Source organism: Tetrao urogallus (assembly GCF_951394365.1).
Source record: "Tetrao urogallus genome assembly, chromosome: 1".
Classification (NCBI taxonomy): Eukaryota; Metazoa; Chordata; class Aves; order Galliformes; family Phasianidae; genus Tetrao; species Tetrao urogallus.
In genome coordinates, this window is record NC_136813.1 from 79937183 (window position 1) to 79953103 (window position 15921).

Below are 15921 nucleotides of genomic sequence, written 5' to 3' on the forward strand. Positions count from 1 at the left end.
AAGTGCAGAAAAGGTAAGATCATGGCTGACAGCACTACTGTAGTGCATTTGTAAAGGGGGCAGTGGCAGGGCAATGGGTCTCAACTACTTGGTACAAATGGGATGGGTCAGCTAGCAAGACCATCATGCAGATGCTAGGCAAGGAATGAAGTCTCTGGGTCATTCGCAGAGCCCAGCTGGAGAGAAACTCAGTGCACTGGGGCTGAGCAAATGTCCCCTTACCCATGGAAATGGAAAACTTCCATCAGGGCTGGGGGGAATGGGCAGGAAGACCATCAGAGCACAACAGCTAACAGTCTGGAAAAAATAACATGGAGTAGTGCATGCCATAATGAAACAGCTGCCTTAGTAATAACTGATGGGAGTTACTTAATGGCCATGATTTCTTTTCTTGTAAGAAAGAAAAAAAGCCTCTTTACTATAGGCAAAACAGAGGGTGGCTCTTGCAGTGCTGTAAAAGGGACTTCCTTCTAAATCGTGGAATCACCATGTTGTTCTTTCACAGGTAATTACCACAGTTAATTGGAAGCCATATTTGCAGTGGGACAGAGATACCCTATTTTGCCCTTTTCCCCTTCATCTGCCTCAATGCTAACATTGTTTGCTGCTGCGGTGCCCATGGCAACAGCTCCACATCATGGAGCCTCTGAGGGCTGCGTCGGCCCAGATCTCACAGCCAGCTCCAAGCCAGGGACAGGGCCCAGCCTAGGCGAGAAGCAAAGTGGGATCCATGTCCCGTGCCCAGTTCCCTGAATGCCACAGGTGAAGTCAGTGCTTTGACTCCATGGAGCACAAACACCCATGGGACCACTGGATGAGGACCTCGAGGCCCCCAGGGGCTGCCGTCAGACTGGTTGTAGCCCAGCCCAGCAAGCTGGCAACCCCTGGCTTAAAATGCAAGCCATGGAACGAACAAAATCCACTAATAAAATTCATAGTCACGACTCCTGCACTGTGCAGTGCCCTGCCAAGGGCTGAGTTCCTCAGTGCCTGAGGAGTAGGCAGAGAGCCCAGTAGGATGGGCTGGGGCCTGGCGTGGAGGCACAGCTCAGCGGTGTCTTCATGTCTTCAGCTTCTGCCAAGATGGCTGCGCTAGGCCGGTTCTGCCAGGTGTGTCAGTGGGAATCTCTACACAAACAATTCCAGATTTGCTTGGTGGGCTGAGGTTTTTTTTTGACAGAGCAGTTAACAGGCACAGCACAGCAAAGGGCTCCGTGTGTGCGTGTGTGCATGTGCAAGCAGCCTCTGTCTGTGCGTGCACATATTTACATAGATGCATGTAGATACTGTTTATTCTCATGCTACTAATATTTTCTCAGGACCATGAATTTCCAAGCTTGTATTGGTGGTTGGTAGGAAAAAAAAAGTAGCAGTTTCATGCCTTATCACCTGCAGCTGGTTGCAGCCCTTTATCTAGATGTTCTCTGCTGGGTGCAGTGGGGAATGATACTGGCAATGGCCATTAATCTTCTGTGCAAAAGAAGTACCTCCTCTATCAGTGTTAAAATAAAACCATTTGTCTGGTGAATGAAGCACAACTAAAAATTATCCTCCTGCAGAAGTAAAAACCCTCTCATAATGATATTTTTGATTATGTATTAGCACTGCCATGGATCATCAGTAGGAGCATCTCTATGTAGTGCAAGCTTAGCTGTGAATCTTTAGATATCAAACAGCTATGATTTTATTGTGGAATGTACTGCTGCTATTCTAACCTCACACTTTATGTCCTAACAATGCCAGTGTATAAGCATGTACCTCTGCAAAGCTCTCTACATCTGCAGCACTTGACTGCTATTCCCATAAAATGTTTGTGGTCTCACTGTGCATCCCTGGAGGTGCTCAAAGCCAGGTTGGATGGGGCCCTGGGCAGCCTGTGGGGTGCAGCCCTGCCCACAGCAGGGGTTGGGGTGGGTGGGTTTGGAGGTTCCTTCCAACCCAAACCATTCTGTGATTCTATGATTCCAGGACTCCTGTCCCTAGTGCCCAGCCTGGTACTGGACAAGGAGCTTTGTTACTACAGTGCTCCCCAGCTGGTCACAACACTTCAAGGCTCTGCCGCTCCTCAGCTTCCAAGAGAAAAGAGCTCTTGTCCTGTTAGTGTGGGAGCAAGAAACTCTGTCCTCCCAAGTATGCAAAGGAAGGCTGAGGAGTGGCCTGTAGTGGCTGGCAGGAGTTGGCATGGTGACAGCAATACTGCGGCAGAAGGGCATGCAGAAAATGAGCAGGTTTGTGCCAGGGGCCAAACACTCTTCTCGTTTCATAGAGATTTAATTGACTCGTTTAGCACTTTATGTTGCTGGTTTTGATTCAAGTACAGGATGTGGAAGGAAACAGATACAGAAACGCTGAAGGAATTAACATAATTTTCTGATTATTTTCCTTTGACAGAGAGAGAAGGAAGAACATTACATAGTGGATTGCTTAAGCCATTATGTAGGGAGGATTTGCTTGGACACAGCTTGCAAAAGGCATGTGCAGGCAAGTAAATAAACGGTGTATCCATTGTAATGCTCAATCGATGAAAAGAAGTCCTTAACCTGTCATGCTGTTACCCATGACTGACACACGGGAGCCTTGGTTTGGCAAGAAGTAAGGATTTAGGCAATAGGCTGAAACAGCAGTGTGGTGTATTTGTGAAGACTCATGGTTCACTTTTACAGCTCTGTGATTTCCTTACATCTCATCCCTCCCTTAGCCACAACCACTTTTCAGCCAGATTTTCAGAACTAAGTATGTACTGAAGGCTGGCAAGTATCAGCTTACAGGGATTGCTGCACCAGTCTCAGCTGATTTGGACACCCCCACCTGTCTCACAGTTATGGCTCTTCCTAATGAGCTGATCTAGCTTGCTCTGAGCTGAAACAAGCTCCCACAGAAATGTGAGTGTTCTGTGCCAGGGAAGGAGATCTCATGGGGATTCAGCGTGCCAGCTGACAGCCGGGAAGTGAATTACTACCACTGCTCCTGACTGTGGTACATAGAGGGCACAATAAATGGTGGCCTCAGTGGGGATGGCTGAGGGACCCCACCTCCTCCATACCCTGGGGGTTGCTTCTCCTCTTGCCCAGGTGTCCCGTCAGACTGCTTGACCTGGCTGGCATGGCCTCCACCTCTCTTCTTGCCATCTAAAAGGTAAGGGAATGACAACAAAGTTTGTTGGTGAATGGCCTCTTATTAACCACTGCATCCAAATCATCATAATTGCTACCCAGAGAGCAAAGGAAACACATTGGATAGTTAACTTAAAATGAGTATCTTTAGCCTAAAAATACCTAAGGAGAATGATGATAAGAAGCATTCAGAAATGCCAGGTTTTATTACTGGGATGCTGGGATTTACAGATAACGGGGTTGTGGGAGTGGGGAGTTCAATGCAGACGGCAGGCAGGCTGCACGCACTGCGCTGACTTGAAGAGCCGCAGCACTGACAGCAGCAGCCACTCTGTTAGCCCATTCCAGCCTCTGCACATGGCCAGGCCTGTTTCAGCTGGCCACGTTCTGTCTGCAGCAGTGGGGCCTGCAGGTGCCTGCAGCAGCCGTGGCTCAGCAAGGGTGCATTGATGCAGGCCCATGTGGCTCTGCTTTCCCTGCTTCTGCTGCTGAGGCAGAGTGCCACTTCTTTCTCACTCACGCCCTGTTGTAACTTTCCAGTTCATTTAGATATTTAGTAAGACAAACCTTACCCATTAGGCTCATGGGCGAGCTTACAACCCTCTGGCACCTCCTCATGTGCAACCAACCTCAGAACGACTGGCAGGGAGAAAGCCACCTCCCCCCCCTTTCCTTAACTGCATTAAGCAGGAGATGCCTCATCATTGAGGAGGCGCTTTGTCACTGAGGGCTTCTGTGTGCTGTGGATTGCATGACATTCAGAGGAGGCTCTGGTACAGCACGGCACTCCCCAGTTCATGTGTGTGTAGGAGTGGATCCAGAGTTAACTCAGATCTGAGAGAGCTGTGGGATGCATATTTATTTCCTCAGATTAATGACATGAGGGAATTCCTACCTCCTCCTTTGCAGTTTTATTAAAAACATGCACAAAGATATGTGCTTTTTTTTGGCTTTTTGCTTTCGACTGTATTACTTCTGAAAGGGAGAGCTCAAAGACACACTCACGGTACAACTGAGAGGAGTCCAAATAATAAAACCTATGTGTATTTCTTAGATATGAGACAGGACATACATGATCAGCCTCTCTGATGGGAACACCCCCTCCCAAAGCCCTGTGAAAGAGGAGTTGGTACATGTCAGACAAATGACCAAACCTCAGCTTTGCTTCTGCTTCACAGTACCAAACTGTCAACGTATTGGACAGAATTCCATCCCCCCCTCTGAAGCAGAACGTGCTGCTCCCCTAGAACAGCTTGCGTGCTTCACGTGGCCCAAAATACTAACAGGGAGAAAAACCAAAGCCAGAAGAGCCTCTTGCCCTCTGCCAAGCAAACCTCAAGTGCTGCCCACAGCACAGAGATGGCAGTCAGAAGGGGATTTGGGAGCTGGCAGCACAGTGGTGGCACCACTGCAGAGGGGAGGCACCAGCTGGGCACTGAGAAAACCTCAACAGAAACATCAGACCTTTTATAACATAATTGCGTGCTTTATTGATATACACAGTAAAGCAGTATATAGTACAATAGTAAGGCATATATTTGGTGAAATCTGATATGTTGTGAAAAATGCAGTAAAACAGAAGTTTATAAAAATAATTAGTAAATGTTACAGTGTTGGTGTTAAAACACAATATATTATGATATCCAAGTAATAAACCAGTACTGAGTAACAATGAAATAACATGCCATATGGTATTTATGTATTCAATTACACTGATTATGTTTTACAGTTTAATACTTTGTCGTTATAAGGAATATGAAACAATTCCCAAATTATGCTTCAAAAAGCAGTGATAAAGCTTTCAACTTTTTAAATATTTTTGACAGACTCACTCCAAAACTAAGACCTAGAAAGTAAAACAAACAAAACAAAACCCTGATGAAAACAACCGTGCAATCCATTTTCCTCCTTTTGTTTTCTGAAGAGAAGGTTTAAGGGTGGGCATAAGGGGGAAAAAAACGAGAAGAAACCCATCTCTTTCCCAGATCTCAGACCAAACCTTCTGGTAAAGAAGACCACGAGAATTACATGGGGTTCCTACCGCAGTAAAGTGTTAAATAAAGCTCTTTATTATGAAAGCAGAGGTTTGGGGGGATTGTACTTAATTCTTTGTGAATTATTGGCATTCTTACTTAAATGATGAGACCCGTTCACACAATGGACGAGTGGTGATGATGTAACATATCTGTACGTAATTGTCAGGAACACCACAAAACCAAAGTGAGGTAGAAATAGCATGACTAGCCATGTTCAATGTTAACTAGCATTCAAAATAAAATCTTTCCCAAATTTAATTACACTTCATACAAGAAGAGGTAACAGATTTGTACTTTGCAATATAAAGTCAGACGGTGTGTTTCTATGTATCTAAGAGAAAATTAAAAGCTGGTTAAGATAATGAAGTGGTAAAGCTTTTGCTGACAGCACCTCATACCCAAACCTACCTCTCAAGAGCTGCAGTTACGCTGGCTAATCTGTTTTTCTATCAGTTCCTCTCTTTCTCACTTTATTGTTAATTGTGCGGTGTTACTTGTAGAGAGAAACGGGGAAGGAGAAAGCATCAGGGCCTTTGTTTTGAAGATAAATATCTCGGGGAGCAGTGTGGCTACCTTCACCTGATCACCATACACATACAAGAACAGCAGTAATTCTACAGCCTTCCTCAAAGGTTGCTTGCTGCGTTACAGCTCCTTGGGACCAGCTGCTCTAGCAGGCTGAGACAGACATTGTGGAAAGGTCTGGTTTTATTTTCCAGAGGATCAAGTAGCTCTACGTTCATTAACAGTGTTGGAAGCCATACAAGCAAAGGTGCTCTGTGAGTAACCCACTTGTGCTTCATGTCAGAAGCTGATCCCACGTGGGGTCAGGAGGGAACTTCTCCCTTTCTTCTCTCGTGTGCAGCGAGGTGATGCTAACAGTGGCAGCGGGCAGGGAAAGCCACACGCAGCTCCTGCCAAAGCTCTGGGCGCTGGCTGCAGCCAGCAGAGTACCGGACAGTAAGGTCCAAAGGTTTCATCCGGTAAGGCAATTCTACGTTCCTTCACTAAGGACATTCAGGGATTTAGTCAGCAGAGGAAATGCTGGCGTATTGGACATCATTAAACTCTTTCCTTCTTTCTTCTTTCTTTCTTCTCATTAATTTTTTGCAGGCTCTGTCATGTCATGTGCTCTTTCATTTAATTATTGCCAACTAGTGTGATTCATGAAGTTATTAATTTTATTGGAAAGAAGTGAAATAACTATCTATCTTCACTGGAAGTCCAGGAGGTTTTTTTTAAAGCCAGCCCTACTCAGACAAAACCAATGAGAAATGTTAAGTTGGCCGTTTTGGTGTCGCTGCAGGAAATGCTTTTTTCTTTCTCTCCTCTTTGACAGGCCAGGAAAAGAACACAGAACATGAATCTCTCTCTGATGCAGCTGCAGAGCTGAAATGACACTGAACAAATGCGCTGCCTCAGTATTTTTTTTTTGTATTTTTTTTAAAGGGGGTTTCTATAAACAATTATTTTTATAAAGCACACTTTAGTTTACAATCTTTCTTTATAACTGTTATAAATTTTTTTTTTAAACAACCCGAAATGCGTTCCATATAAAGAAATGGCAAGTTATTCAGCTATCAAGATTTTACATGTAGTTTTCTTATAATTTTTGTACAATTGCATAGACGTGTAAAACCTGCCATTGTTAACAAAACAGAAACAGACTTAGGAAACTACTGAAATCTACAGTATAGTACCACTACCCTTCACAAAAATATAGATTTGTTTTCTTGTAAACTCTTACAGTCTAATCCTCTTTGTAGTATGAATATTATAAAAACCATGCGGGACGCCTGAAGTTGTAAAACACATCTTGCTATTCTAACACCTTGTCGTCAGTCATCACTGTCACTAAGGTTTCCATCGCTCTTCCCAAGTCATCCGCCATGTGGAAAAGGCTCCCTACATTGTGGCCTAGAAAAGAAAGGCAAAGAAGAGGACGTTAAAATGAGACAGGAACATCTCGTGGAAAAGGCCAAGTACAAGATGTGTCACTCTCCAGGAACGGCTCACTGGCATCCCCAGCGCAGTACGCTACAGAGTACTGTTTCCAAAAGTCTCCTGTATGAGCATATGTCATCATAAGCAAAAGCTGCCAATTTCCTGGAACACTTAACAGCAGCTCTGGCTGGAACAGCTAGTGTAAGCTACATTGACAATAAGCCAGCGTGTCTGCGTTCCAACAAAAATCCCCAGTAGTGAGGAAACCGCATCATAACAAACGTTCACCAAAAGCCGTCATTACATCCAACAATATCACCGAAATCCTTCCAACTGGTGGCGCAAGTGTTTGAGCGTTCAAAGTTCTATCGAGGAGAAAAATAGAAAACAGATCAGCAGTAATTAACTACTTCATTAAAGGCAAGGAGTCCCAGCAGGATGGCTGCACTGATAGCTGGAACAAAGTAAATGGCTGCGGTTTACTCAGTCTCTTCAGTAATAGCTCCTGTAATGTCCTCTGCCTTTCAGACAGCAGTCCAGCAGTACTAAGACGCCCAGTTATCAAGTAACTACATACAGGTCTCCCACACAGAAGTGACAAATAAATGCAGACTGCAAGTTCTGAAGACAGAATCTATAACTTCTTCTGATGCTCATTTCACCAAGGGAAAGTTAAAGGTCACAGTGCTGACCAGCAGTAATAAATTGCTTCAACAAAATTAGAGACTAAACAGATGTGAAGGTAGGGGGATTAAAATGCCAACTGTTGTCAGATTAGGCACCTGGCACTCCCTGTTGGTCTCTGGCCACTGTTCAGGAAATGTTGGGTCTCCTCTAAGCCCTGTGGCAGTTCGGCAGCCCTCTACCACTGTCTGAAACACCCTTGAAACATCTCAAATGACAGAGATCATGGTTCAAGCAACTGAAGCCCACCTGGAGCCTCCTTCTTGAAAGTGTATGACTGAAGAGGGAATATGGCAGAGATCTAGGCAGCCTAAAGGATAAACATCCAATTCAAGATTCCTTTCAAGGACATGGAGGAGCAAGCAGACAAGTCTTAAAAGCAGCAGAAGGAAATTATATTCCACACAGTACATAATTACATTATTGAACTCATCGCCACAGGCTGATGTAGAGGCCAAACATATAAATGAGTTAAAAAAGGAGTCAGAAAATAATGACAGAAGAAAGATTTATTTAGATGTGAAGAAGTGCACATGACCTCCAACTCTTGAAGGCCCCAAGCAGCAGAATGCCAGGAAATGAAAGAATTTAACAGGGGAAGCATTACTCAATAAAACTCCACGTTGCTATGGCCTGCAGGGTTTGATTTACTCCCCGAGAGTACTTGCAGTAGAGTATTTCCTTGGGAGAGTGCTGAAGGTGCAACACTGTCTGCCCACATCTCTGCTTCCCAGGAATGCTTTGTGTCAACCTGTATGCTGAGCCCTCACCATAGTCCAAAAAGAAGGAGCACCTGAATGAAGTCAGGACATGACCAGAACATCCAAGATGCATCTTTCACACAACTCACTACCTGTGCCCTGAAGAAGCCTGACTAAGCCAGGCTTAAGCCATTTAATACTGTCCACCTACAGGGCTCTTGCCCCTCCTGACATAGCTGTTGTCTCTAACAACAAGAGCAACCCTTTCTTGTGGGACAAATCACGCTCACCAACACAAGCTGGAAGAAAAGACCATTCTCTTCCAAATGTTCAAATACTGTGATAATCATGCACTGCCAGCATTTCTACAGCGCACAGAAGCTTGGGGTGACATTACTTAATATTCACCACTTACTACCACTTTTTACCTTCACATACATACATTTGAACCAGTTCTTCGGAATGTAGCATTCCTTATACAAAATCATCCCACATCTAAGCAATAAATGCTCACCAAGCTTTCCACTTCAGAGTGAGCACATGACACAGTGCCCAATATTGAAACAAAGAAATACTTGGCTCTAATGCAATGGTATCTTCTTTCTCGCACTCATATACAGAAAAAAGAGATGCATCACACAGTAATTTCTTATAAAAAACATTAATGTACAGTCTTAATCCTATGCAAGAACTTGTCATTCGCTCATAAGCATGTCAAGAAACAGCATATGAAAACTTCCTGCCAAGTTTTGGTCAAAAGATACCTTAGATTAAGGGATAATATTTCTTACACCAGGCAGGCTGTAATTAAATGCTAGCATGAACTTTAAGAAGCAATTGTAGTAATGGCCCTCAATCTTCATTTACCCCTCCCTATTACAGTGCAATCCCTCTGGCTGAGATCAATCCAGGAAAAAGAAAAATTGACGAAGTCATAGGAAAGCAATAATTTTGGATTGGAGATCCTCTGGTAAACTGAAACACAGCTGTCACTGGCCTGCTCTACTTATACGAAGCTCTGATATGCTTAGGTAGCAAATGGCACCAGAATAACCCTGGTATAAACTGACTGTTCTGCAGCATGCCTACAAACATACTGACTTTGGAGGATGAAAGTCCTTTTTGTGTCAAGCAACCTCTAGCTTTAAATAACATTCTTCCTTGCCTGCAGCACACTACAGACAAAGGGCAGGAGAGTGCTGGAGGCTGTTATCAGGTAACTTGCAGAGGGAGCAGACATACTTGAGGGATCACTCATTCAGATTCACAGTGATGACTGATTCTAGAATCAATACCAGACTTTTCTGGGACTCCAAGGCCACTCATTCCAATTTCATTCTCATTTCAAGAAAGAGTTATCACCCAAACTGCAATCAAACTGCAAAAACCCATCTTCAGAAAAATTCAGTACTAGTTACTACTATTTTCTTCTGTCAGACACAGAGCAGTAAAGGTAACAAAAACAAGCTGATTTTATAGGAAAAGACTAGGTCTAGAGAGAATAACTTAAATCAAAAGAAAATATAAGCAAGTCTTTTAAAAGTCTGCCACAGCAGGTACAAATTGCTAAATTGTTCAGGCAACTGAAACACAGGCCAAGATGGATGCAGAGATCTCTAGCTATTCTTCAAAGCATAAAAATTATGGGCATGTATGCTAGTGCTTTTTTCTTTTCTCTGTTAATTGCTGCCATATTTTTGAGATAACCACGCTTCGAATCTGTTCTTCCTCCACAAAAGCTGTGCAGCGTTATGCTGGGGTGATTAAGCAGATATGAGTTCCTGTCCATGTTCTGCCTGTACCACGGGTCATAACTTCCTCTGCAGAAAAGCGGAACAACCGTGCATCTCCTCCTGAGCCATCTGAGTTTACAGTTCAGAGCATAACCACTATAAACCACTGCTGACTGCAGTTTATGTTAACAGCTGGACTGGTCCATCAGCCTTGGCACTGTGGTCCCAGGACAGCATGGGAAGGTAGGATAAGACAGAAGAGCACACAGTTTGGCTGTGCCCCAGCCAACCCTTAGCTGGACATCACTGCCCCGCCAGCAGCTTGGATGTACATGAAAACAGCAGAGCTCTGGGTGATGGTGGCCCAGGAGCTGCTGCCTGTGCCCCTGCCAGCCCTGTGCCCCAGGCTGCCCTGAGATGGAGGAAGAACGAGGTGAGGGGGGGCTTCCAATTGGCTCTGAGCTCACTGCCCCCTGGTGACACTGTTTGTTCTGCAGCAGCTAGAATTAAGCCTTCCACTACTGTTACATCAGGTGCTTCTGTATTTATTCACTGACGTCTACCGTGCTTCAAGTCTGCTCTTTTAAAAGACCTGTCACTGCTTTGCATTTCGCTGTCTGGGGAAGAGGTGTTTACTGCTGAACTATGTTAGTGTTAATGATGCCACGAGTCCCGGAGCAGCTTTGCAACACAAAATAAAAGATGAAAGTCCTTCTTTCTTACCTTAGGCTCCCTTGTAACAGCACCAGAGGCAGACTGGGGAAGCAGTCTAATTTAGATTCATGATTCCTCACCTTCTTGCACAGAAGAGTGAAGTGTTTCACAGGGTTTCTGTGAATTCTCTGTGGAAAGCTATCATGTCTGTGGGTACACAGCTCAGGCTGGAACTTGGCTGCCCTTGCTCTGGGGCACCTTAGCTTCTGAGCTCCTTTCCTGTGGCAGACATGACCTGAGCAACCTTCTGAATGATGCAGCAAAAATTTATCAGGGTTAAGTGCTGGGGGTGGAGGGTGGAGTCACTTGCACAAGGGAGTAAAATATAGGACAAGATTGCAAATAGTTGAAAACAACACACAATCACAGAATGGCTCAAGTTGGAAGTTACCTTAAAGATCACCCAGTGCCAACCCCTGCGGTGGGCAGGGCTGCCCCCGACCAGCTCAGGCTGCCCAGGGTCCCATCCAACCTGGCCTTGAGTGCCTCCAGAGCTGGGGCACTCTCTAGTCCACCGCCTCACCATCATATGAGTATAGAATTTCTGCCTAACATCTCACCTAAATCTCCCCTCTTTCTGTTTAAATCCATTCCCCCTTGTCCTATCACTATACGCCCATGGAAAAAGTCTATCCCCTTCCCTTCAAGTACTGGAAGGCTGTAATGAGGTCTCTCCTTGGAGCCTTCTCTTCTCCAAGATGAACAAGCCCAACTCCCTCAGTCTGTCTTCATAGGAGAAGCGCTCCAGTTCTCTGATCATCTTTGTGGCCTTAACATATGCAATAATTTCCCAGTACTGTATATGTAATGAATATACCTTCCATAATGCTATTATTACCTAAGAGCTCAAATTAACTGTTTCTATATAGCTGTTTTTTTTTTTTTTTTAACACTTGCTTCCTTGCCTGCTGTGAGACTGAAACATAAGATACAGACATTTTTAATTAAGAAGCAAATGAGAATAATACTCTCCCTAAAGCACTTAGAAAAATATATATCATAGCTTTACACTTTTTATTATTAATGTTTTTAATATATATTTTCACCAAAGGCATTAATTCCTTTTTTTTTTTTTTAATACTTTAAAGCTGAAAAGGTTTTATCTATGCTTTAGGCACTAAAAGATTGAAAGATGTTATTTAAGAAAAATACTACTACAGTCTTTCAATTGCAGCAGCATTGCTCAAAGTGGGCAAGGAGAGTATTAGCTGATACTTGTAAAATGGAGGGAATACTAATACAAGAGTGTTCGCTTTGAAGGCGGGAGATCCTTATTCCTGCAGACAGTAGCTCCATCATTTCTGGTCACAAACAGAATGATGTGCTCCATATCTGCTGAATTTGCTTTAGAGGTGATACTGGAATTAAGGCCCTTGGGTGAGGGCACAGTAATTGAATATCAATCTTCCAGTACAGCTTGTCACAGAAATAAACGTGGAGTACTCAGCCTCCAATGAGTGGACAGAACGTAAATTAAGAAAGCCCAGAGCTGCACGGTCACTTTTCAGCAGCACAGACTTCTTATTCTTTCCCCACAAAAGAAAAATACTTTCTGTTGGTGGCTTGAATTTTGATGCCCTTATTCATATTGAGTTAATGCCAGGAAATCCATGGGATTACACATGAAGACAATACTTAATGCGCAAAATGGGATCAAAACTTGGCCAGCGGGTTTAAAATTGCATGATCTGACAATGCACAAATGGATTCATGCATAAAGTAAAAGCTGTTCTGTAACTTACCTCATATACTCCACGAGCACGCAGAGAACTGTGCTTTATATTCAGCTCTGCAAGTTACTAAAGCACTCTCTGGAATCATCAGTGAGCACAAACACAACTGGAGGGCAGTATGCAATTCATTGAAGAAGTCAGGGCTTTTAGGGTTATGCTGATAGAATGCGAGCAGGTAAAAACATGGCTATTTTTCTACCTTCATATTGTTAATTGTATCAAATGTCCTCAGCAGCAGAACCTTCTCCTTTTTCTGCACAATACGCATACATATGAATGAGGATAATGGAAATCAACAACCTGTTTTGCTGAACTGGAGAACAATTCTCAGACCATATGCGAAGGGCTGGATATGAAATCAATTTCACACCATTTCGGAACTGGTGCAGACTGATGACATGCCAAGCACCCTTTTTCATCCATTTGAAAGGACCTGACCTTTGAGGGCAGATGTAATCTGCACCGAGGATCTCACTCCTCCAAATACCCGTGCAAGCCGCTACAGCAAATGCAGAGAACCGCTGTATTTCAAGGCATCACATCACAACAAATCCTGGCTTACCCAGTGTAGTGTGTGGGTGACTGGGGGCTCACAAGAGCTCAGCCAAACGCCCAGTGTAGTGCATTTTCTTGAGCTCGCCCTGCTGCATAGGAAAGGACATTTCACAGCTACCTGCTACTGCGCTCAGGCAGTCCCTGAATATTTTATCTTCAATAATGATTTTCCCTGAGAATTCATCTTTGAAAACGTTGTCTCTGGTTGGAGAGTGAAGAGCAGCTTCACAGAGGAAAAAATAAAGGCTTTCTGGAAATACTTTAAAAGGGGCTATGACAACACACCACAACACGTTTTCCTCCATTAACGACGTACAAATGCATCAAACAAACCATGCCCAAAGTGCCCACTGAAAATCACTGTCCGTTCACTGAAAGCAGCACTGTGGATCTGGTGAATGTTAGTAGCATTCTTCATAGTGCAACAGTATATCAGTAAATTAAAACACCTGAATCTCTTGTACCTCTCAACTCTCACTGTGTTGAAGAAAAACAATAGGACACCTAATTACTGCGGTTCATGGTTGGTACACTGGCACACAGATGTAAATAAAACTGCAAGTATGTAAACAGAACAGTAAGGGACACGGGTCTCTCTGTTTTGTTTACACGCAGGAAAAGCAGAACGTAAGTCAATTACAGCAGCATTTTTTGCTGACCACATTTGTCACACAAAGATTTACTTTCAACGTATTGCTTTCTCCTCCCTGCCCCTGAATTCCGTCTTCAGGAGGAAAAGGCACGCTCCTGGGCTAACGCTGTCTCTGTGGAAAGTTGAGAGGTACGCTGCTGTTAGAGCACTCGTGGGAAATGCACTCAGCAAAACCAAACAAAACTAAAACCACAAGAAGACAATCCCCACCCTTTAACAAACCCAAACAAACCGTGCTGCTGTCACACGCATGCTGGGCACAGAAAGCAAGATGTGACAAACAGAAGCCATGGCAGTGAGCTTGCATCTCACTAACCTCTCTCACTGGCTTTCCAGGGGCATTTCTTCCTTTAGGACCAGAGAGAGGAAGTGGAAGAAATATCAGAAAAGAAAAAAACAACAACAACAACACAACATGAATATATTCTTCATACCGTAAAAGACACTTCAGTTTCCATTTAGGAACTTAATATAAAGTAACTATTTGTGCTTTAAACAAAGACTGAAAGTACACTGAAATCCACTGACAATTCTGAGCTGATTTATTCAAGAACAGTTCTGTAATCTGCTGTTTGGTTTTAACTTAGCAAAAACACTTGAGAAAACCACTAAAACCAACACACAGCCCTTTCAGCTGAGGATAAGGATGAAAGAGAAAATCTGATTCATATTCTGGGCATGCACATTTTGTCAATTTGTGTACTTCTTCTAATTAGCACTGGTGGTAAAACCGTGTTTATCCAACTTCAAAATTATTTTATCTAAACATATTTTATTATTGCCTACATATGTACGTACCCATGTATTCACTCATATGTACACATAGGTGTACTCACATACATTTTACACCTAAAGCCATTAGACAGAATATTACTATTCTCACATTCAGGATAAATGTACTCAAGAAGGTATTTCCAACAAGTCGACCGGCATGCATTTAACAATGATAGAGCAAAGGCACGAAGAAGGAGAAAAATGAAGTAAAAGGGAAAAAAAAGGAAAGTTTCTCAACACTTTTAAGTTGCAACAACAAAACCGAGCAGTCAGTAATGACTTCAGCTGAAAAGATGTGCCTTATGAACCTTCCTAGAAGCCACACTTTGATCCAACAGATTCTTCTCAAACACTTGTTGTGGTGTATTTTGCTTTAAAAAAAAGAAAGCTGGGTACAAATCAACTGCTGAAACACTTCCCCCTGTACCCATTCTATGTCCAGTGACAATAAATACTCGCCATCTCCAGAAGCCATATTCCATTGCAACTGGTACACTCCTGAAGCACTGGTACTGCCAGACCATGAGTCTTAGGCCTCTAAGAGCCTCAAAGGCAGATACTGTTTAAGAAAGAGAATGATCTTTGCCCCAGAGCTGCTGTAAGTAATGTAATTGTGAGTGTTATGAGACAGCAGGGGGAGAGAAAGCTATGTGACAGAGAAGACACTGGTCAGCATAACAGAGACCTAATTGCTGTCAAGTTTTGGAAGGTGTCATGACCTGCAGTAGAAAGGCAGGGAAAGAATATGATAAGTTTGCAAGAGTTTTACAAGGAGCAGAAAAAGGCTCAGCAACCTCATGCATCTATGCAGTTTTAGATTAAAGCACAGAGCACAAAGCACCCACTGAATTGCTTCTCTTCCACAGAATGCAGGAGAGGGGCAGGCTTTAGAGAGATCTGCAAACAGTACTTTTTTCTTAAAATAGAAGTGGATTGAAGTGTTGTGACTTTTATTAATGTATTCTTAGTTTACATCAGGATTGAGTACTCAGTGTCAGAAAGGATCTAGCCCTCCATATCACTACTGCAGAACTCTGCAGAACAGCTCAGCTGCTACACACTACAGCACACCGCCCCAAAAGAACTGTAAGGAATCTCAGTCACCTGGGCCAAGTGATGTGCTATGCAGGACCACAGCATGGAGGGGGGGAATACACACTAGAAGGAGCCAAGCTAGCTCAACTGGAAGAGTATTTCCAGAATTCCCTACAGTGTAATTACTCCAGCGTATTCTTATGATTCAGTACATTGTGAAAAGTCTGAGTCATGAGGTGTTTAGCTG

The 15921-nt window shown here is 43.5% G+C and overlaps 1 protein-coding gene across 1 annotated transcript in view; it reads right to left on the reverse strand.

Moving 5' to 3' along the window:
- Window positions 1–6968: 6968 nt before the first annotated feature.
- The window catches only part of DMD (dystrophin), a gene marked incomplete at both ends in the record, with an annotated part of 1041552 nt that continues 1032599 nt past the window's right edge, over window positions 6969–15921 (reverse strand). Inside the window, one exon of the mRNA XM_079549062.1 lies at window positions 6969–7066. Within this exon, the coding sequence (XP_079405188.1) occupies window positions 6969–7066 (98 nt within the window). The remainder of the gene's footprint in view (window positions 7067–15921) is intronic.